The sequence below is a fragment of the Girardinichthys multiradiatus genome, chromosome 12 (assembly GCF_021462225.1).
Source record: "Girardinichthys multiradiatus isolate DD_20200921_A chromosome 12, DD_fGirMul_XY1, whole genome shotgun sequence".
NCBI lineage: Eukaryota > Metazoa > Chordata > Actinopteri > Cyprinodontiformes > Goodeidae > Girardinichthys > Girardinichthys multiradiatus.
The window spans coordinates 39,352,855-39,376,731 of NC_061805.1; the positions used below are offsets into that span (position 1 = coordinate 39,352,855).

Below are 23,877 nucleotides of genomic sequence, written 5' to 3' on the forward strand. Positions count from 1 at the left end.
GAACAAGCCTCCCAAACTGAGGAAGTCTAGACCAGACTTAGGCTTGGCTGACGGTTCAGACTGGCCTGCCTGTGGATTGGCAGCTGCTCATAAACACACTCTGCTCTATAAGCTATTTCCATTCAGCCTGTTCACCACAGCCTGACCGGTCTCATGCATCGTGGCGTGCCCTTGGCCCTCATGTAGCATCCAGCCATCAAGAAGGAATGCAATGCAGACCTTGTCTGGTTGACCATTAGCTGCTCAGCCAAGACTGGGACATCAAGGGAAACGTTCCACCATTTATGTCAAATGTGCTTGTTTAATTGTTAAAGAATCTTTTTTTTTTTAAGGTCGTAAAACATTTAAAATTATAAAACCTTTGCTAAAAGAGAATCAAAATGATCTTGAATAGACAGTTACTTATGCATAAAAGGAAAAAAAATTAAATTTCATCAAGAAGTATATTTATTTTAGTTATTCAATTTAAAGAAGTAAAACTTGTGTACAGATTCATTTCATATGGGGTAATATGTCAAGTGTTTTGTGTCATTTCTGTGTTTCTTCACAATCTTCTCGAGGCTGCATTTAACTGTTTTTCTACTGCACTTTTTCCATCCACTTAACTTTCCATTATTTTAATTTAATGGAGCACTCAGCAGACAGTTTCTTTTGTGTCTTCAGTCACTATCTGCTGGACAGTTGTCAAGTCAGCGGTCATAATATTTCTGTTTTAAAACTCATTTTTTATCGGTTTCCCTTATTGTCATTTGTAATATTATTTTTGTTATACTGTTCTGAGAAACAGATTTTTTCTTTTAATTAGCTGTGAGTTCTAATCATCAAAGTTAACAAAAATAAACCCTTAAATTACTGATGAGTCTATATAAAATATGAGTTTCACTTTTTAAATTGAATTACTGAAATAAATTAACTTTTTATGATGTTCTAATTTATTGAGATACATCTGTAAGTGATTAAGAGCCAGTGTGCTGGGCCTAAAGGCCCATCTTTGGCTGTAGAGATGCAGGTTGAACGCCCCTAGTCTTAAACTCTACAAAGAAGCATCAGCATCTAGGATAGGAAAAACAGGAATGGGAATGGTGAGAATCTGCTTTTATGTCTACTTTTTTTCTGTGTGCTGACAGCAGCACTGTCCGATCCCTGGCTGCAAGCAGCAGTCTGTTTTTGTTTGGCAGAAGAAAATGGTACCAGGTGAACAGCGGCGGGGAAATGTTCTATTAGCCTTTGTGTCACAGTGAAGCTGGTTTGCTGCTGCGTTGTCATCAACCAGAAGAACTATGTTGGAAAGCACTCATGCCTTGAGGCCAGTTACATAATCCCCTGGCACTTGAATTACGTGCACGCTGGAGCAGATAGTAGACTTGAGGATCGGCATCCACCCCTGCCATAAACTGGGCCAAAGTGGGATTTTATAAATAGTGGTAGAGCGTGGGCCGTGGGGCTGGGCTGGGCTGCGTGATGTCACTCAAACACTACTAGACCACTCCTTGCTTAACTTCCTGTTGGAAACAATCCCTGCTTGTCTGAAAGAGATCCTCAGCGCCTCCCCTTTTTAACCAGGCAGCCTCTGTTAAGGCGCAGCACCAGACAGAGTTCTAATCTAGGATTTCACAACCCGTTTACAGGGTCTCAGTGGTTCCCTCATCTGCTTCACATAGAAGGGCAAGGGTTGGCATGGAGAGCGACACAAATTATGTAGCCCACACAATTTGCAGCTAATAACGCTACACCTAATGGCTCACGTTAAAAAAGCGATTGTAGTATTATGCCTACACAGCTGATGAAATGCTGTAAATGACTCATTCAGAATAGGTTTATCTAAATTTTTTATTACTGTTTTTATTTCCATCCAGCCTGCAGTTTTCCCTGGTTGTTGTTTAGGTTTAGCCTTAGAAATGGCTGGAAGTTTAACCTAATCTGAAATTTTCCATCCGTTTCACACTATGCTGTCATTTAAAACTAGATCTAGCAAATTTATACCTTCAAAAGTAAAAAAAAAAACTTATTTACTCATTAGTTCAAGTTTTAGTTTTTTCAAAAAATATTATGAGGCTTGACATGTAGATATTTGTGTACAGTATTCCTGTTTTCCATTAAAAGCAGCAACACAACCAGTGCAACAAGTCACAGAATGAAGCTCAGACTCCTGTTGCTAAGTTACAGATGAATGTTTTCCTATTTTTAGTGCACAAGTCCAGGATTCTTGTTGCAAGAATGCATTTTCATTTGAAATATGATAATTGTCACAAAATGAATTGTTTCATGCCACCCTGAACTATAGTAATTAGATAATAGATGAGAGAAAACTTAATCCAGAGCCGTCCTCTGGGGGATGGGGAGTAGCTCTACAATAGGATGTTGAGGAGCGCCATTTTATTAAATCATAACGCCTTTTTATGATGTAGTGCACTGTTTTCAGTAAGTTCAGTTACCGTTCCTTCAGTCTTGCTGAAAATCTAAAAAGAAAAGGTTTTCTTATCACGAGTATTGCCTAGTTGCTTCATGTGTCTGTTTGCCGATTTGTTTCAGGTACAGCGGTGTATTCCCAAGCCTCAACATGGCAGTGAAGCGCCGGGAACAGGCTCTGCAGGACTACAAGCGCTTGCAATCCAAAGTGGAGAAGTATGAAGAGAAAGAGAAAACTGGGCCGGTTATGGTCAAACTATGCCAGGTACTGTTGGTTTTGCATCAATGCACATGTTGGTTCTCTGAAACTCTCGTTCAAGTTCAGAGGAGGACGGTTCACCTGAGAATGGAGCTTCATAAGAGTAAAAAGACACAAATGCTGACTGGATATGAATAAAGTAGTTTAGCACATGTATACAGTACATGTGCACTCCTTCACCCACGCAGGCTGCCAGGCTCTCTCAAGTTGTCTTTTCAAAAAAGGCACTGCTGCATTTCTACAGGCACGTAATTGAGAATTGTAGACACACACATACACGCACCGCGAGGCCACTACAGAAGCGTGCACATTCACAGATAATGTTACAGTTTCTGCCTATGCTATTGCCTCTAACACATCCTCACATGGTGAGCCACCCACACACACTGAGAAAAGCACTGTCAGGGGAACAAAGCCTTGAAGAGGCCCAACATCCCTGCCCTTTGAATCCCTGCACACTTAAAGAAATGATCAACACTCAACGTTTGTTGGCCATTTCAACAGGCATATGTTGCAAATTCAATGGGGCGAGACATACTTATCATAATGCAGCAAATAAACAATATGTTACTGTATGATTATTGCAACTCCCCCTGTCCCCCTTAATAAAAGTTCTCACCCTCTCACAGTTATTCATTGTGCATTCTGTAACTCTATGCCTACAGCAGACTACCCACTAATACATTCACACAGAGATCAGTGGTGCTGGAGTCCACTCACAGCCAAGTCTGCCCACATTACCCACTCCTCCTCACTGTGGTCGTGATTACAGCCTTTTTTGCACTGCATCTCCGTGGGAATTAGGCAAATATATTTCATAACAATAAGAAAAATATCACTCATGGCAGCTCAAGTAATGGATTTAATCAAAACTAACTTGTGTCAGGGTGTGCATGCACTGGTTTTACTGATCTGCAACCTGCATATATTTTCTTGAAAGAGTGATTGAGAATGTGCACCGACACTGATGTACCATTTTATGGGTTCATACACAATCTGGAAAACTCTGGAAATTCATTCATTTATTCATTGATCCGTCCATCTTACAAAGTATTTTTTTAAGGTTCCATTATGTCAAACCTGGCTACTACAGAAAAATGTCCCTTTCTTTCATAGTGAGCATTTGTATTTATAATTTAAAAACAAGAAAGAAAGGACTTCACTCTCTGGGAATTTGCAGCATTAAAAGGGTGCAAGAACCTTGTATTTTCTACATTTAGGGCAGGCCAAAGTTGACTTGTGTTTTTTTTTTTTTTTTCTTTTGCCTTTCCTCGACACTCCAGGCGAAAGATGAGCTGCGACCAGTCAAGGAGGACTTCGAGTCCAAGAACAAGCAACTGCTGGACGAGATGCCCAAATTCTACCAGAGTCGCATCGACTACTTCCAGCCCAGCTTTGAGGCTCTCATCCGGGCGCAGGTTAGTAAACCTCCCCAGAAACGCAGGCCCATGAAGGTTCTTGCAGCTGCAGACACACCCTTCCATCAGTGAGCTGTTAACAGTGGATAAAGTGTCTGATGATGGGTGTGTTTAACTCAGGCAGTCTGTCTCCCTCTCTGTGGTCCTAATGTGATTAACCCCCAGTGACAGCCCACACTGCTTTGAGGAAGGCCTCATCTGTCTGGCTCCGCTGCAGGCCTTCCTCCAACCTGGAGCTTGCCTTTAAGCAGCTGAGTGTCTGAAGTTAGCGCCGCCACATCCCCCTCCCCCCCAGCACAGACCTGCTTGGCCGATGTCATTTCCTCTTTGGGACAGTCACTAGCACTGCAAATGAGTAAATTGGATTATCTGAGACTTATTTGGCAATTAAGGAGTTTGCTGATGCACTTTGAACTTGCAAATGCAACATCAAACCAACCCCCAACAAACAATATATACACAAATGACTTATTTATGAGATTAAATTAAAATATTTCAACATGTTTTTATTTCTTTTGTGATGCTAGCTATGAGCCAACAGTTAGACAAGCACCCACAGAAGGAAGATAGGTGGACTTGATCCTGAGCTTCTCTTCCTCTCCGCCGTGTCAGATAAAGGCACTAAGGCTGCTTTTGTTGTGCACCATCAACTTCAGAGAAGGCAAAGCCTAGTAAAAGCTTCTCACAGAATAATAACCTATAATAACCTAAAAATGTTTGAAATGCGCCCATCAGGCTTTTTTTTTTTTTTTTTTTTTTTTTGCCTGACACAAATTTCTGGTTTTCCTTTCGGTTCAATCTGGGGATTCCCATTTTATCCAGTTCCACTTATATTTTCTTATGACTATAACACTTTAGAGAAAAGATCTGCTGGGGGTTCTTTAACGGTTACTTTTAATTCCAACAGAAAATGAATAAACTCGAAGCTTATCCTAATTTTTTATATCAAAGCCAACATCTCTAACCTTTGGCACTTTCTCTGGTGTCTCATTAAAAGGGCTTTAAACCATAGGAACTGCATATTTTGTGGTTTTGAAACCTTTTTCAAACCTTAGTAACGGTAGCCAGCGCAGTTTAGGATGAGCTGCTGCTTGTCCACTTATACCAGATGCAGAGAGAGATTTACAAATTGTTACTTCCAGATTAGAGATGGGCGATACTTGAACTGGGCGATGGACTTAAATCTTTATCACAGTATTTTGTTGTAATTATTATGATGACTATAAAAATGTCACTAAAAGGTATTTTGTAATTTTTCTATGTCTTCTTGGCTACAAATCTGTCATACAGCTGCATATAGCTAGGAGTAGGAATATACCTGCCCATTATTTGGCAGGAAACTGTACAGCGAAATAGTACCCAGGAGTTGTTTTCCACGATATTTTGAAATATAAACATAGGATTTATTAAAGCCAACAGGGGTCCAGCAGTACATATAAAGTTCTAACAGCAAACTTAATCAACTCAACCATATCTTTGTCTTTATTGGTTTATTACAACTTTATTATGGCAGGATGACCAATGCTGGGCCCAATATTAAATTTTTCACAAAGTATAAACTATATATCGGCACATCCCAGTTGCATTAGTTTTGTGGATTCTCTTGCATTTTCTTTTTTAAGTTCTGCAGTCCTCCAAGCAGGGTAAAGTCTTTGTGTCCTAAGTAGCCACAGTTATGGTGTGGCTGTGCTTCCTCCCAGCAGTGACCGGAGTAATTGTGATGGTGGTTTAGGGCGCAGAGGGTACAGTGATCTGGTATACTATCATCACTGTTCTTATGGACATTTCCGATGTGCCCTTTCAACAAATCACTTTTGGGGGGAAAAAAGTGTATCCGTTTTCCCCCTACAAACAGCTGTAACTCAATACTTAGAGCCCACTCATGTGGTTTAGGTGGCACAGATTGGTGTAAACAGGCAATGTCCTTCAGACTGTACACTTAAAAGAGCCTGTGTAAAGTGGTTAAGAGACCTGACATTATTCCTTTTGGCCTGAAATCCTTATTCTACTTCTGACAAAGCTCAGAGTCAACAAATAATTCGATTTAGTAAGTAAATCCTTTCCCGTCCGTCTGCAGTGGAAAATATATTCTGTTTCACAGATACCTTATACGTCCCCTCAAGAACGTGGCATTGTTTGCATTGCTGTTTGAATAAATATTGAGATATGCTTGTGGGTTACAAGGGGGTTTCATTTCCCAGTACTTTTATTCTCTGCCTACTCTTCTTGGAGTCCTGTAATGTGATTAAAGTCTATTAATCATCAAAGCAACTCTCTAGGGAGCCTGACTCATGCACTAAGGGGGAAGAAGAAGGGGTGGGAAGTGTCAAGAAAGCTTTCAGTGAACACTATCTCTTGTTCAGATTGGGAGAGAAAAGCAGGGTCACTATCCACTCAAGTGCTGGGGTTTAGGGGCTTTGTCAGAGTTGTTTGAGTTCTGCAGGCTCCCTCTTTTTAGATCGCTCCTCATTAGGAGACGTATGAGACTAGCAGCTTCAGATTTGTGTTAAAGAATGGTTAGACTGCGCTTTTAATGGTTAACAAAGGTCAGTGGATTGACCCCTGAATAAATTTGTTTGTGAGGAATGATGGGATTACATTTTTCCTGCCATGACACAATCTTTTCTTGTATGTTTTCTGCCCATCAGGTGGTCTACTTCACTGAAATGTACAAGATCTTCAGCGAGTTAACGGACCAGATCGACCAAGGCGGGCTGACTGATGAGCAGAGGCAGAGGGAGACCGAGGCCAAGCTCAGCGAGTTGCGCTCTCTGTCCATTGTCGCTGACGACTGAGGCAGGAACGCCGAGGATTGGGATGTGCTCATTTCATGCCTCCCTGAATGGATTTTACTCTCTCCAAGCTCCTCAGGAGTTCAGACGGACAGCCATGGCCTTCAAATGATTGACAGTTTCTTCCATTGCAGCCCCACTTAATTTGCACTACGTCCTAATGGGTTTTTTCTCTGTGCAAAGACAGTAACTCATCAGCTGAATGCCATGTTAACAAGCCATCAGCCAAGTGCAACTTTATAAGCCAATATGTTATGTTTTTTCTTCTAGTAATGGAATGGGGTTTTGTTGGGCTAATTATAAGGTTATAGTACGTTGTTTTAGAGCTATTTTGTTGTATAAAGCTACATTTAAACAGAAATGTTTTAGTAATCAATAGTGTAAATTATTTTTTACTCTGCAGGACTGAAACCACAACAGAGTTTAAAAACTATGTTCTCGTGATATTTAAATTACTTTTGTTCCGTCGTGAATGAGAGCTTTTCCTTTGGCTTGAAACATTTTTAACATCCCTTCTGTATAATGTTTCTACTCTGCCCTGACTTTAGAAGGTCTGAAAGGGAGCCTATACCTGCGTTAAGGTGCTGAAAGGTTATCCACTCAGACTGGACAGATGAACAGTCTCCACCAAGAAAGATGCTTGTACTCCCTCTAGTGGGCATTACTAATCACAGCACCCACTTTCCTTTTGTTCACAGCACCCATCCTTTGTTCTATTGTTGGTGAGAGTATGTGTTAGCGAAGAGCCTCACACATTGTTGGCATGCTAGAAAGTCTCTTCTCTTCACCCTCAGCACCAGGGTTGGAAGCCAGTTTCTGTTTCTGGCCTCCTTTCATTTTGGGTGAAGTTGTACTGCTTTGTTTTCTCTCTATTGGGATGAACGTTAAACTATACAGTTATGTACACACATTGTTTTTCTTTCTTTACTGTGTATCTTAGGATGTTTTTTACTCTGTTTTTGATATATTTTTTTAGTTTTGTTCTGCCATGTAGGCTGTTTTATGTTGCACAGAAATACTTTTTGAAATGAAGGTGCTTTTCCTAATCAGCAGTTAAATAATTTTATAATGGTTGATTTTTTTTTATGAAGGCAACTAAGGGGATTCTTTGTCTTTCTTAGGATTGTTATTGCAATGTTACTGTTGTCAAATGTTGATCTCAATGAAGTAAATGAACTTTGAGTAGAGGAACCAGCTGCTTTCTCATTTATTGTCTACAAGTGTAAACAAAAGTGTTTCATGAAAGCTACACAAGTTTAACCATTTATCTTTTATTTCTAACAAATAAGTCTAGCTTAAAATATCTTCATAGGTGTGATCACTGAGCTGAGAAAATCCTCGAACGAGTATTCAAACCCCTTAAACCCTTCATAGTTACAACCACAAATAACATATTTCACTGGGCTTTTTGTGATACATCAATATGACATATTCCATATTTGAAAAGCTCAAGAAAAGTTAGATTATATTTTTGCCATTTAAAAAAAATTACAAATCTGTAAAGTGTGTGTATGTATTCAGTATTTAATACCAATAAAATAAAATCCTGTCATTTTTGGCCTACATACAAAACGCTAGGTGTGGAGGAAACTAGAAGACAGATTACGCTAAACTCACCAACCCCATCTGGAAACACCGTGGTGACAGCATGATGCTGTGGGCCTGCTTTTCTTTAAGGTACACATGCAAAGTGCTCATTTTATATGATGGATTGAACCACAGGACAATCCTGGAAGAAAGCCTGTTAGAGGCGTTGGCGAAGTTTCACCTTCCAGCAGGGCAACAAGCCGATCCAGCCAGAGCTACAATGGAATGGTTTAGATCAAAGAACACGCATCTGTTAGAATGGCCTAGTCCAAGTCCAGGTCTACATCTAATTAAGAATCTGTGGAGAGGCATTAAAACTCATGTTCACAAACGCTCTCCATCCAATCTGACTGTGTTGAAGTTATTTTACAAAGAAGGAGCAAAAAGCTGGCAGAAAAAAACCAAAGAATAATCATAGCTAAAGGTGTTGAAGCAAAGTATTCAGAACATTGCAGCAAAATATAGATGCATACCAAAGTTTTCAGATTTTCTTTGTATAATGAAGACCATGTATCATCTTCCTTTTACCTCAAAGTTACGCACTACTCTCAAGGTTCCTTACACAGTCTGAAAAAGCTGGCAAAAATACTGAATTTGATTTCATCATTTTCAAAATCTGGATAAAGTTGGGGAAAAAAAAGAAATTTCAATATGGAAAATGTTTACATGTCCAGACTCCAACAGATAAATGCAGATAAGCTTCTAGAACCATTTACTTCAGAGTGTTAAATAGACCCAAGGTTCTTAAAATGAGTTTCGTTGAGATGTCAAACAAAGAAATGAATTTCATGATTAAAATGAAGTTATATGTATTTAATCTACCATAATGCCGTCCATATTTTTCTTGGTATTATAGATTATGACTGATGACAATTTCTGCAATGTTGTTTCATGACATGTGGGGTTTTGTAATCAAATGTCCATAATGCCATAAAAACTGACGACAGAAAAAGGTGGAAGGAAGCTAGAATCAAACCAACAACCTTCTGATTGCAAGACGACTACTCTTCCTACCGAGCCACAGTCGCCACAGAATACTTTGTCTCTTTAAAATCTCCTGGAAAGAAGTGCATCGTGAAAAAAAATGCACCACTCTGTTTCTGAAGATGACATTTGTATTTCTATATTTGTCTCCCAAAAACAAATCTGCAATGAATTCTGGGTACAGTGAGATCAAGAAAGAACATTTTAGGCTAATGATTGGATGTACTGACCAGATACACAGTTGCCACAAAACATCTAAGTAAAATGACAGTATTTCCCTTTGCAGACATTGCTGACCCTAAGGTGTTTTGGAGTTAAACTGGAGTCTTGTACATGTTCGCTAGCTGCTCTTGAAACACACTGCGGATGTCGGAGCGTCTGCTCTTTAGGGTGGGTGTGAGAAGGCCGTTGGCAACACTGAACATCTCCGCGTGTAAATAGATATCCTTCATCTGAGGAAGACACAAGGGTGAAATCACTGTTGTGTACTTTGCTGCTGTTAAACTTGATCTGAGATCAGCTTTAATGTTGCAAACAGCTCACCTGTTCAAAGGACTTAAGCCCTGCTTCCTTCCCCACAGCTCTCATGTCTTCTAACACTACATTCTTTACATCCTGTTGGAGAGGAAAATAAACTGTTTTTTAAAATCCTTTTTTAGTTGTTAGATGAAGACATTTGAAATAGATGAATCTGACATACAGGGTTTTGGCAGAGCTCCTGGTAGGACCCCACAAAGCCCCGCTCCTTAGCCCATTCAACAAACACCTCTGGGTCAGGCACAACTATCCCCACAACATAGGACTGCAGACATGAAACAACAGAAAGTCAAACATTTCACATGCGCCCATGGTAGCGTTTTACTAACAACCTCATTTTTGCTGAAGTGGTTTACCTGTAAACTGTCTCCATGCACAAACACCTGGAGCACAGGAGCAGAACGCAGGTAGATGTTCTCTATCTTCTCCGGAGCGACGTACTCTCCCTGGGACAGCTTAAAGATGTGCTTCTTCCTGTCGATGATGCGCAGCGTGCCATTCTGATGCAAGAGATGTAGTTACACAAACCTTTCCTTATTTAAACAAAACATTTATTTCACATACATGTCTTGCAAAAGTAACCTTGGAACTTATTCACATTTCGTCGGCTTACGACCACAAACTTCAATGAAGGGTTTTATGTGACGGACCAACAGAAAGTAGAACATAATTGTTAAGTGGAAGGAAAAAGCAAAACCATCTGAAAAGTGAGTCGTGTATTTGTATCCAGCCCTGTTTACTTGAACACCCTGAAATAAAACTGCCTTCAGAATTACCTAAATAGAGTCCACCTGTGTGTAATTTAATCTCAGTGTAAAGCCAGCTGTTCTCTGAAGGTCTCGGAGGTTTGTTAGAAAACATTAGTGAACAAACATCGTCATGAAGACCAAGGAACACAGCAGACAGGTCAGGGACAAAGTTGTGGAGATGTTTAAAGCAGGGTTAGGTCATAAAACAACATCCTAGGCTTTAAACATCTCGTGGAACACTGCTCAAGCCATCATCTGAAAAAGGAAAGAGTGAGGCACAACTTCTAATCTTCCAGCAGGACAATAATCGGGATGGTTTAGATAATCATGAGATAGACATACCCAAAAAGGACTTTCAGCTGTAAACGAAACAAAAGGTGACTGTATGCTAAATACCAATGCAAGCCTCACTTTTCAGATTTTTGTTTCCAAAAGAAAAACATGTACCTTTTTCCCTCGACTTCAAAACTAAGCACTACTTTGTTTTGCGCAATCAAAAATTTTGTTGAGACCAAACATGAAAAGTTCTTTTCGGAGTCCCTCAACCATAGTCTGATTATTTCTCAATCTTACTGGGAGCCACCGGCCTACATCCCCAGTGTGGAGCCAGCCGTCACTGTCCAAGGCCTCTGCTGTCCTCTCCGGGTCCTTCAGATAACCCTTGAACACACTGGGGCCACGGATACAAATCTACCAAGACAAAGGACAGCGAGGTATCTCCAGGCTCCATGCATGCTGGGAACATGTGAAGCATGACTGAACCTTTTTCCTCAAGCTCACCTCTCCTTCTCCATTCTTAGAAAAGTAGTTCATGTCAGGGATGTCCACCACCTTCACCATGGCACATGGTAAAGGCGCGCCAACGTGATCTGAAAAAAGAAACATTCACTTATCTGCTGAGAAAAGAAAAATCTACACAGGCATTTTAAATGATGTGAAATAATATGCAAACCTGTGCTGGAGTCCCCTATCAAAGAGAAAGTGCAGCCTCCAGTGCACTCTGTCTGTCCATAACCCTCGCATATCATGCAGCCCATAGTGGCTCTGAGAAAGGACAAAACAGTGGAGGAGATGGGTGCTGAGGCAGTCAAGGCAAACCGGAGATTACCTCCTAGGCTGGCCTGAAACACAAAGTAGAACACAGGGATTTTACATAAAAAAAAATGGTTAAAAGTGTTGTGGATCTGAGCTCATTTCCATTTGAACTTTTATCACCCTTGGTCTCAGTTTCCCATCTGAATCGATGCAGCAAGCCAAACTCTTTCACTTCTGCGTTGCATGTGTGAATGCCTCTTCAATAAACTCCCACAGGTCCAATATGTTGCTGGTGATTTTTGGCATCAGCTTCTGGAACAATTGTGCTTCTCTTGAAAAGCTTGGATTCAGAATTGGTGCGATTTGAGGGGCTACTTGTTCACAGGTAATACAAACACTAACACTAAGCGATTTAATGTAAGTGATACACAAATGAATAAAACTGATAAAAACTTTACAGAAAATCTGTCGCTATAGACTGAAAGCCTATTTTTGACTATAAAACACAGTAGAGATATGAGACAGCCTGATTGCAGGAAATAATTACAGATACTACCATAGATGGAACGCCAATAGAAGATGTGACACAGTGAGTCTTAAATCAATGCCTAAATGAAAACAGAGGGAAATATTTCCAGTTTCTAAAGAAAAAATATTAGAACTAAAACCTTGCCAGACAAATCACTTAAATCAAAATACATTGAGGGGCATGTATTGTTAAATACTGAAGCACAAAGGTGGCAGTGTCGTGATATGGGACAGCCTGATTAGAAGAAATGCCAACACAAATTTTACATATAGCACCATATCATATCAGTATAAACTGGCATACCTTGAGTCTTGAATTAACACATAAATGAAGACGGACTAAATTATTTTTAGTTGCTAAAGAAAAATATTACGTTTTATGACATTTGTATCGCCTGCCATGAATTTACAAGAACACCTTGAGGTCCCTACATTCTTAACACAGAAGCACAGAGGTGGCAGTGTCATGATATGGGGTAGCCTGACAGCAGGAAATGCTAAGACTAATATTGGAGACAGCACTGTAGTGTAAATAATTGTGAAATTCCCAAAAAATCTATAATGTTTCTATAGTAATATGTCAATATTATGACTGTCAAGACAGGGGCTAAGACTAATTTTACAGATAGCACCAAATCATGTTAATATAAACAGGCAGAATAAGTCTTAAATAAATTCATAAAGAGCAAAAAGTTATAGTCTCTAAAGTAAAATCCAGAATAACACACTGAGGGGCTTTATTGTCGATACACTGAAGCATAAAGGTGGTAATGTCATTGTATGGGTCGGCCTAAGTGGAAAAAATACCAAGACAAAATGTACAGATAGCACCATAGCATGTTAATATAAAATGTGACACCATTAGTTAGAATAAATATATAAATGAAGGCAGAGAAAATCACTTATTGTTTCTAAAGAAAAGAATATGATGACTTTACAATTTAAATAACACCTTGATCTACCTGTAGCATTAATCCAGCACACTTTTAAACATATGTTGCCTTAACCCATGAACAGAACACTCTTCAGACTGCTTTACTGTTGTATGTAATAAGTGAAAACCCTGATGTAAAAAAATGCCAGAAAACTGACTTGAGAGAGGAGCTGCTTATGTTTTTCAGACTCTGACCTGAATTTTGTTGAACAACAGTTTATCCCACAGACTGTTGTTCCGCACAATCCCTCTGCAGAGCTCGGCCTGCTTTCTCCTGACAGCGTAGTGAAGCAGGGCCCGCTGAAACGGAGAGGTCACAGAACCCAGGATCTTCGAGGAAAATGTAAGACATAAGAAACACATTCTCAGCAGCCTCGTCAGCGCTGGGCAGAATGAGAAGAACGAGTGCTTCACTGACCTTATCGTAGATGCGATTAAGAATACGAGGCACAACAGGAAAGAGGGTCGGTTTGAGGGTTTTAATGTCATCCATAAGAAGAGAAATGTCCCCCTGGAAGAATCCCACTCGGGCTCCGTAGCAGTACATTGTGAGCTGTGACAGAAAGGGATTTTACTTGCTGCTGACAAAGAAACAGTCAGAGAAAAACATCTGTGAAGAGGACAAACCACCTGGATCATCCTCTCAAACATGTGGGCAAGAGGCAGGTAAGAGATCGACACATCCTCTTGCTGGATCACAAACGAACCCTGAGAGACAACGGGAAACAAGATGAGCAAACCTCGGGGGAGACATTACTTTCAGGCAGCGGGATATGGCGAAGCCCCACTGGCAATCAAACACGCTTTTTTAGCCGCAGCTAGACAGTAGAATCTTTAGACAGGGGCAATTAGTTAAAGTACCTCACAGCGACAGGGGCAATCAAATATCCTATTAATCATGTCATTAAACACAGCAGGGAGGGGATACAAGCAGATGGGACAGCAACGCTAGCTGCAAGGCTGTTCTCAATTAGACAAAGAGGTGGAAGTGTAGACAGACCTCCAGGATCTTAATGACAGAGGAAGTATTGGAGGCGATGTTCCCGTGGGTGATCATGGCTCCCTTGGGCTTCCCTGGATAAATAAACATGAAATTATTGCAGTGCCCTGCATGGCAAAAGGAACCTACAGCGGTGCCACAAAGAAGGGCTGTAAGTGGGCAGTGAGGGACGTTCCTCTAATGATGGTAACGGGCTATAATTACCCAGAGACCTCTGAGATCAGACGTACCTGTGGTTCCACTGGTGAAGCAAACTACTGCCAGATCCTGAGGCCGGGGCAGCTGCAGCAAAAAATATGAGAACATGACTCAGCTTTAGAGAGGAGGAAGCCCTCGGTCTGGTTTATAAGTGAGTGTTAATGATATCTAGCTGGACAGGGGCAACGACAGAACCATCAGGCGGGTATTTAGGAAATTATGAATCAGTTTGATGCGGTGATGTTGCAGCTGAGAGGACAAACTCACCACGGGATCTTTCAGGTCCTGCTTTCCCAGCTCCTACAATGTTCATAGTTTACACATAATCATTGCTAGAGCAATTGAAAAGCATGTATATTGTAAAAAGTCTCCATTTAGTGCTTGCACCCACTCACCATGAGCTGCACCCAGTTCAGAACGTCCACCTCGCACTTCTTCGCCCTCTCTCCAAAGGCTTGGCTGAAGTCGTTAAACAGAACCAGGCAGGAGATCTTCGGAGTCATGCCTTTCTCCTTGCACTCCAGCAACAACGCTGCCCTCTCCTCTCGGTCACAGACAACCAGGGACATCTCAGCTAAACGGACACACACAAAACGGTTCATACCAGAATGTTCTCAATAGTTCTTACAAAAATATTTCTTCCCGTTGAAAATGATCGCATTCTGAGCCTAATGTATTTTATTGGGATGTTATGTGACAAACCAACACAAAGTGGCTTTCTCGTTTTTTCATAAATATCCAAATAAAACTCTAAAAAGGCATGCAAGTGTATGCAGGTCCCTGATTAGAACCACCTTTTGCTGTAATTACAGCTGAGTGTTTTGCTGTAGGCCTCTAACAGTTTTGCACAAATAGAGATTGACTGTTTTTGCTCTTCTTTGCAAAACAGCTCAAGCTGAATCAGATGGAATGGAGCCATAAACACAGCCTTGAATATAATTCACCTCAACATCAGTTTTCAAGTCTTGCCTCCGATTTTCAGCTGGATTTAGGTCCTTTACTTTGATTGAGCCTTCTGCTCGAAGGTCAACCGCCTCTCCAGTCTCACGTCTTTTCCTACTTTGAAAAGGTTTCCTTCTTGGATTACCCTCGGTCTATCTTCCCATCAACTTTGACCAGCTCTCCTGTCCCTACTGAGGAAAAGCATGATGCTGCCAAGACCATGCTTCACTGTGGAGATGGTGTGTTCGGGATGATGTATAGTGTTAGATTTCTGCCACGCAGAGCATTTTTCACGTTAGTCAAAAAACTCAAGTCTCATCTGATCGTCTTTGCTGTATCCCCAACATGGCTTTTTGTAACTGTGCAAACAGGACTTTCTTTCAAAATTGGCTTTCTATTAGCATATTTTTCCATAAAAGTTGGATTTGTTCATTTACAACTGTAGTTTTCCCATCAAAAAATTCTCCCATCTGAGCTGTAAGCCTCTGTAGCTCCTCCAGAGTAACCATGAACGTCTTGGCTGCTTTTTTGATTAATGCTGTCCTTGCCTGACTTGCTAGTTAAGGTGGGCGGTCTTATCCATCTCATCTGTCTGCCGTGTTCTCTAGTCTTCATGATGCTGTTATTAACTCATGTTCTCTAATAAACCTCAGTGGCCTTCACAGACCAGCTAGATTTATACTGAGACTACATTACACACGGTTGGACTCACAGTTGGCTTCTGAAGGCAATTTGTCCCACTGGATTTTATTAAGGGTTGTCAGGGTAAACGGGGCTCAATACAAATGGACAACATCACTTTTCAGGTTTTTATTTATTCATTTTTTGCCATTAGAAAAAGACCAAGAGGTGAAAGGAACTGAATTTAGTTGAACGTCAGAAGTAAACCAGTTTGTACTTTATATTTACTTCAGCTGATTTGATGTCTTGTGCTGTAGCTGCTCTTTTCTTCCTCTTTTTAAAGTTTTAAAGAAAGTGAAGTCACCCTTTTAATAGTTAGCCCACAAATTTTACATACATTAAAACATTTAAATTTAGTAGGAATGCTCAAGTCCCACCAACGAGGGGAACAGAGAACAGTTTATTTAAACAAACAAAGATTTTAGGAAAGGTCCCAGACTATTTTTATCAAGCACAAGCTGATGTTTCAGTGCTCGCTTAATGAACAATTTGTTTTTGTACACTTCATACATATTTTTAATTGCAAGTGTTTTTTGACTATATCTTGTTTGTTCTGCTAAGGTTCTTCCTTTCCAATAAAGACTCAGGGTTTGGGATGTGAATCAATCTTGGAGGTTTCAGGGACAATTTCTCACCAAGGTTGAGAATGTGGACCATCGCCTCGATCCCCAGCGTGTCATATAGAGGCACCAGTGCCATGGAGTAGGTGTAGCAGGCCAACTCTGAGATGACCCACTGTCACCAGCAGAGGGAGACAAAGCAGCATGGTTAGACCAACTCACAGCTTCACACATTGATGAGCATTTATGGTAGATGATTATACAAAAGGCATATTGTTCATTTATATGTTTTGCTATATATAAAATAAGGAGCTATATTTTACACAAATAGGAGTCAGGAAGTAAACCAAAGTGATAAATAATGATTGATAAATATTAATAAATAATCCCACGTTCTTTCAATAATAAGGATTTGACATTTCCACGACATAATAACAGTTTATGAGGTTTATGAAGAAAAATATAATCTCAAGTCAAAAACAGCCAAAGACATTTTATGTCATCTCATTATTACATTACACAAACAAGGGGAAATGCAGCATCCTAAAGGAAAAAATCTGACAAAAAAAAAAAATTATAATTTATCAATATTAATTTCTCTTCATCATTAAATACAATGTTGATCTGATAATGTATATCTGTGTATCTCACTGAAGTAATGTGTTACTTTTGTATACATGAGAAATAAGAGATCCAACGATGGCTACTTTAAAAAAAGAAATAATAATAAAAATCAGCTTCTGTTTTCAGCTACATAAACATAATCTCCCCAACTGAAATCTCTTAAAGATGACTGTCTGGGGAAGACAAATAAAGGTGTTTAATTCAGACAGACAATACTGTAACTGCTCATGCATAAGTGTCTTTTTTATTAGCTGATTTGTAAATTATGTGGTGATTTCATTGGTGTCAGCTCTTATTTTAAATCTAACTTGCTTTGCAAAAAGGTGGTAGCTCCTGTTCGACCCCAATTAAAAGACAGAATTTTTTATGATACAAAAACCTATGTTTTTAAGCCCGAACCACCATGATGGTTTACAGGTGATGAGGTGTTTGTGCTGAAGTGTTTTGTTTTATCAAAGTGCAGTCTGTCATGGTCGAACAGTTTTTACACATCTGTCCGCAGGACATCTTTCCAGAAGTGTTGTTAATTGCTACTTTGCAAAGGTAAGTGATGTTGAAAGGATTTATTTCAGCAATTATTACAAAATTCTTCAGACTTCTTCCCTTAAGAAGTCAACGAAGGTCTGTAAAGCCTTAAATGAAGCTTTTAGGTTATTTCTCTGAGCACTCTCTGACCTTTAGGTGAACCTGCCATTGGGAGAATAGTTTTAAATGTTCCGTTTCTGAATAGTTTTACTGAATTGAAACTGGTTTGCAGGGGTGTAACAACTGCTTCTGTGAGATCATTCCCAATTTCACACCTCTTTATCATGTATCCCTATAGGGATTAAACGTTGACTAAATGCTGTCATTGGAGAGTATTTGGGTTTTACCCTGAATAGCAGGTTTCCTGAAGCTCAGGTAAAAAACATGAATTCCTACCTCTGGCCTGTTAGGAGAGTAAACCCCAACAAACTTCTGGCAACCTTTAGCAATCATGCCACTCCCCATCCACTGGGCCTGCTGAGCCACCTGCAAGATTGGAGAGCTTCAATCAATGCAGAGTAAAGACTGGGAAATTACACAGAAGGGTTACTGTGACAGAGAGATCAAACTTTAGCTGAGTCTAACCTCAGAGTAGGAGATCCACTCGTAGGGCTGGCCTGGCTTCCTGTGGCCAAGACATGGACCATCGCCTGCAGGCCACAAGTAAGTTAAGACCTATGTAACAGTGGTAGTACTCTATCTGAACGTTACAGGTTTAACTAAAGCATTACACAGTAATCCTACAAAAGACCAGCTTTTCCCAGATCAGTTTGCTTTTCATGTTGATTGTTTTTTTCTTCATAAAACATTTTTATACAATGTCAATGTATTTTACTGGGATTTTATGTGATAGAGCAGCACAAAATATAGCAAAACGGCTTAGTAAAAGAAAACCTACAAATTAAATTCATAATTTTTAAATATAAAATAAACTAATTCAAAGAAAATTAATAAAGGTCTGAAAGCTGTGGTGTGCAATGTTATTCAACCCCTTTTAATCCAATACTTTTAAATAAAAACTATGTGATCAACTGCCTTCAGAAATCACCAAATTAGTAAATAGAGCCAAAAGTCTAATCTCAGTATAAATCCAGCTGTTCTGTGAAGGCCTCAGGGGTTTATTAGTGAACAAAACATCATCATGAAGACCAAGGAACACAGCAGACAGGTCAGAGATAATGGTGTGAAGAAGTTTAAAGCAGGGTTAGGTTCTAAAACTAAATCCCAAGCTTTGAGCATCTCACAGAGTTCTGCTCAATCAGTCATGTGAAAATGGGAAGCGTTTGACACATCTGCAACCTTCCCAAGACACAGCAGTCCACCTAATCTGACAGGCTGCCCTTGGAGAGCATTATTCAGGGAAGCAGTCAAGAGGACCATGTTACCTTTTGAGGAGCTGCAAAGATCCGCAGCTTAGGTGGGAGTATCTGTTAAGAGGACAACTGTCTTGCATTCTATAAAATGTGGCCTCTTTGGCCTGCAAGTAACACATTATAGATGTGGAAAACTGCACATCACGCTGAACACACCATTTCTACGATAAAACACAGTGGTGTCAGCATCATGCAGGGGGGATGCTTTTCTTTAGCAGGGACAGGGAAGCTGGTCAGATTTATGAGAAGATGGATGGAGCTAAATTGAGGGCAATTTTCAAAGAAAAACCTATTAAGAGTCTGAGAAATACTTGAGACTGGGGCAGCACTTTGATGACCTTGAACACAATTTAAATCCGCTACTCCGTGTTGATCCATCACACAAAATCATAATAAAAACATTTAGCAAAGCATCGTGGGAACATCTCTGTTATCCATCACCTGAGATCTTCAGACCTCTCTGGAACATCTCATAGACCGTCCTGATGTCGTCATAGTAAAACTCCAGCAGATTGTCATCTTTAAGGAGAGCAGATCTCCTGCAGCTGGGGTCTCCCTGCATACAGATCAAATAATTATTAGCGACTGAACTCTCTGCCACCATGATGACATTAACACATATCCAACTGCTTAAATGTCAATGGTAGGCCACTCACATCAACCGCAACAGACTGGGCTTGTAGATCACAAGGAGGACGAACGGGCCGAGGACGGGTCAGCAGCCAGTACACAGTAAGGGACGCCAGCGCTCCTAAACCCAGCAGAGAGGAAGTCGACAGGGAGAGGGACGGCAGGAAACTCCACAGTTCCTCAGCTTCAGATCCTTTGAGTCCTGCATGGGAGCAAAGTGAACGCAACCACTCCGGGAGCTGCATAGCTGCGAGAAGAGGAAGAACAGAAGAAAATGAAATGCACCAGAGACAAGCAAGAAAATGATAGGGTGCACAAGCAGAGGTTTAGGTTCGGCTGCAGAACACACGATAGCAAACACAGAGACGAAGGCAATTTTGTAATTTATTTGACTTCACTGTAGTCCATGAGTCGCCCTTTTTTTTATTCTGATGTAACTTTCATCCCTGTCCCCAGTGTCTGTGTAGCACAGAAAATGAGCGAAATTTAACAAAAAGCCTTAAAATTTATGTAATGTGCTTTATTATAGTAAAATATTAATTTTTTTTTGTAAGAAATATATAATTTATGAATGTTTCAAAATAACATTAGTGATGTACTAAAAATAAAAATAAATAAATGCACTAAGGTAACATCCTCTACGATCCATTGGTGGCTCAAGTCCACACAAGAACATTTTACAGAACGGTTGTCCAATATTCAGCCTCGAGGTCATTTGCAACCCTTGGAATGATTTTGTGCGTTACCCCCTCTCCCTGCAAATCAACGGTAGAAATTTGTCCCGCCAGCGCCGGCAGCACATTTTTTTAGGGTGAAATTTTCAGCCACAGGCTGATCCTTCCAATTGTTATTTATTATATATTATTTTATATTTTGGTTTATATTTCGTTATTAATCCCTCAGGCGTTTTTAATCCCTCAAGGGATTAATAACCTACCTACCCACCCACCGATTTTCACCGACTAACAGTATTCTTAAAACGGAACATTTTGGGTAAAACAAAAAGTATTTACTCAAAAGCAGACTTGGAAGCTCACTTGGTTAAAAACAGCAGGTGTTTTCAAAGAAACAGTGACCTATATCCCATTCCTGTTGTTCTAATCTGATGAAACAATAATAATAAAAATCTACACCCCAAATAATGTGCAAATTGTACTTTTTTCTCTCAATAAGGCAAACATCCAATGCTTTCCAATCGATTTTATATTTCAGATCTACGTTGATTTACAGGTCCCTTTTCTACAAAAATCAAACTACCTGCTAGATTCATTAAAATATGACTTTTTTAGCTTTTTGTTGAACAGGTAAAAAATATTTAGCATTTTTATTTGGAAAAACTATAAAAAAAAATTCTTCTGTGTCTTGTCGCACTTTCATTTTGATTTGGCACATGTGGCAAAAGATTTGGACACCATTGTTTTAAGCCTTTTTCCACTGCTGCCACTCTCATAAAGCATGATGTCTGTTGCAGAAGAATTCACTTAAAAGAGTAATTCTTCAGAAATTAATGACATTTGTTACATTTTTGTCAGTTTACCATTAATCGTTTAATATGTTGACATGTTTAAAACCGGTGCTTTTGACACCCAAGATGCAAACATTTTTGGATTCACCTGTTTGTAATTTCACACTCTCAGATGCTGTATCTTAAACTACATCCTCTGAGAATTGTAAACACTAATGCTAACACTTTGCATCCATCCATGGATAGGTAGATGGATGAGGCATTGGCTGATTTCCACTTTCAAGCCATACCAAGGTTTCAAAACTGCAAACCTTTTCATTCTAGCAGTTTAGAGCCCCTTCCCAACCTGTTGCTGCACACCGCCAATCAGCTGGTTTAAAGAAGGCTACAACAATTTTCCCTTGCTTACATGAAATACATGTTTAGCCTTTTGAAATAAATAAAAAAGATTTCAGTCACAAAAAGGCACAGAGCCATGACTGCAGAAAATAAAGGAGCGTCACTTATTGCTTTTAAAACAGTTATGTTAAGAAGCCAAATGCAGGCTGGTTACCTGAGCAAATAGCCTGACTTATTAACCAGATAAGATGATCTTGTTATAATTGTGTTACTCTATAAAGAGCAGAACACAAGTACAATACAACATTCCTCATTATAAGCATTTAAAACTGCTGAATTTAGCAGGTGCCCATTTCAATATTGTTGCTCAAGTCTATGCATCAAAAGTCTATGCATGATAATAACTGAATGTTTTAAATGTTAATAATAACTGTAATAAATAATAACGTAAAGTACTTTAGCAGTGTTGGAAAATGTTGCTCTTCTGTTTTAAATCAAAGTCATGAGATGTTGTAGACATTGTTATTGTTTTTGTGTACAGTCGGTCACAAAGTTTTACACATGTTCAAATGTCAGGTTTTTGCGATGTAAAACAAAATTACACCATAACAAATCATTTAAAAAGATTTTTTCCAGGTATAATGTGACACTTATCCTGTACAATTAAGGCGAGAAACAACATTTCATTTAAAGGTTTTTGTGGCGCTGTTGGCCTTTATTCACAGTAATCGGACAGGAAATGAGCAGAGAGAGAAGAAGGGAAGATGTGCATCAAAAGAGTCAGGAATCGAACCCTGGACTGTTGCGTTGAGGACCAAATGTCCCCAGATATGGTTGCCTGCTCTACTGGTACCCCATGTGCTGCCCCACAAACAAAATGATTAGGTTACGGTGTCCAAGGAGGACACCATTTTTTTGTTAAAACCTGCTCTTTTGCATTGTTTAGCTGGAGAAGATCTCATTGTACAAACCAGTCAAGAGAAATAAACAAAATATCAATACCTCAACAGAAAGACATCGTGACAGAGTGAAGGCTCTCACCAACAACTGGAGAGAATATGGAGACAAAAGTGAATTTACTAAATCTCAACAATTGTCGGTCAAAAAGGCTGCCAAGAGACCAAAAGCAAAGGAGTTGCAGGGATTTCTGATTAGTGCTGGTTCCAGAGTTCCAGGTGTAACAAAAGCTCCTATTTCTAAATTTCTAAAGGAAAGCTGAAAGACAGAATCATTTTCTTCTAATAAAAAAACATATAGACATGGCTGAAATATGCTAAAACCTTGTGGGAGAGGTTTTTGTGGTCTGATGAATCCAGATTTTTTTCAAACTTTTGGCCACAAATCCAAAACATCACTGCACATCATCAAAAGAACACCATACCCACAGTGAAGCATGATGGAGGCAGTCTCATGCTCTGGTGTTACTTTTCAAAAAGGACTGAGGTTTATGCTGAGGCAGATGAAGTTATGAACAGACCAAATATCAGTCAGTTTGGGACCAAAACCTTCAGGTATCTGCTAGAAAACGGAAGATAAACAGATAATTATTTCAGCCTCTCTGTGAATGTGAACCAAAATCAACAAAATAATAACTTCATGACAGTAACATTTTGGAAGCTATCAAGATTTTGGAAGAGTTGTCATCACCATCTGGGAGATCTGGAAAGCTTTTGCAAGCTGAAGCAGGGAAATATTGTTAAGTGAAGCTGTTGGATGCCATCAGACTCCTACCAAGAGGACCGCAGGCTGAAATTAAATCATAAGGTGCTTTAACAAAGTCTCAGTTTAAGGGTGTTCACACTTACATAACCAAGATGCTGCAGCAAACTGAGTTATTTGGTTTTCCAGTCAACTTGTTCAGAACAAACATCACATTTTCTGTGAAAAGGGTTTTAAAATAACGTATCCTGGTCTCTTTATCTTTTATCACAATCACCTGGCAATTTGACAGAGCTGTGTAAACGTTTGAGAGTACAAGAGAAATACTTAGAACCTTAAATGAAAATGCCACGGTATCAAAGTCATACTGGCTAATACTTACCCTGGACAGGTTTCCTGTCCCTCACAGGGGCAGGTCAGAGACATATAGGACACACACACACACACGCCCCCAAGGCCAAATTAAAAAAGCCATTTAACATAACCTGACTGTGCAGAGGGAGAACATGGGATTAAATAAGATCATTTCACCTTCCTTAAATAGACAAAAATAAATAAATAAACAGGTGAAAATGTGAAAGTGTCAAATCCAGCCTGGACAATGTGGTCAGAGAGTTTAAGCACCCAGGTTTGGCAGTGTTCAGAGAGA

At 39.7% G+C, this 23,877-nt stretch overlaps 2 protein-coding genes across 3 annotated transcripts in view; one reads left to right on the forward strand and one right to left on the reverse strand.

Annotated features, from left to right (window-relative positions):
* Nucleotides 1–8,069, forward strand: part of bin3 (bridging integrator 3) — a 37,545-nt gene extending 29,476 nt beyond the window's left edge. Inside the window, exons 7-9 of the mRNA XM_047380763.1 lie at nt 2,533–2,674; nt 3,952–4,086; nt 6,735–8,069. Of these exons, the coding sequence (XP_047236719.1) occupies nt 2,533–2,674; nt 3,952–4,086; nt 6,735–6,881 (424 nt within the window). The 3' untranslated portion in view covers nt 6,882–8,069. The remainder of the gene's footprint in view (nt 1–2,532; nt 2,675–3,951; nt 4,087–6,734) is intronic.
* Nucleotides 8,070–9,257: 1,188 nt separating this feature from the next.
* acsl2 (acyl-CoA synthetase long chain family member 2) overlaps nt 9,258–23,877 on the reverse strand; it is a 28,540-nt gene continuing 13,920 nt past the window's right edge. The window contains exons 2-21 of one of the 2 annotated variants that reach the window (XM_047380761.1): nt 22,572–22,616; nt 19,792–20,012; nt 19,577–19,691; nt 18,348–18,412; nt 18,159–18,248; nt 16,689–16,788; nt 14,826–15,004; nt 14,698–14,730; nt 14,463–14,514; nt 14,233–14,306; nt 13,863–13,940; nt 13,651–13,785; nt 13,428–13,562; nt 11,688–11,856; nt 11,516–11,604; nt 11,309–11,425; nt 10,343–10,486; nt 10,150–10,251; nt 9,993–10,064; nt 9,258–9,901 (exon numbers count right to left, since the gene is read on the reverse strand). In XM_047380761.1, coding sequence (XP_047236717.1) covers nt 9,764–9,901; nt 9,993–10,064; nt 10,150–10,251; nt 10,343–10,486; nt 11,309–11,425; nt 11,516–11,604; nt 11,688–11,856; nt 13,428–13,562; nt 13,651–13,785; nt 13,863–13,940; nt 14,233–14,306; nt 14,463–14,514; nt 14,698–14,730; nt 14,826–15,004; nt 16,689–16,788; nt 18,159–18,248; nt 18,348–18,412; nt 19,577–19,691; nt 19,792–20,010 — 2,106 coding nt within the window. In that variant the 5' untranslated portion in view covers nt 20,011–20,012; nt 22,572–22,616 and the 3' untranslated portion in view covers nt 9,258–9,763. The remainder of the gene's footprint in view (nt 9,902–9,992; nt 10,065–10,149; nt 10,252–10,342; nt 10,487–11,308; nt 11,426–11,515; nt 11,605–11,687; nt 11,857–13,427; nt 13,563–13,650; nt 13,786–13,862; nt 13,941–14,232; nt 14,307–14,462; nt 14,515–14,697; nt 14,731–14,825; nt 15,005–16,688; nt 16,789–18,158; nt 18,249–18,347; nt 18,413–19,576; nt 19,692–19,791; nt 20,013–22,571; nt 22,617–23,877) is intronic. The other variant, XM_047380762.1, reaches the window with a different exon arrangement.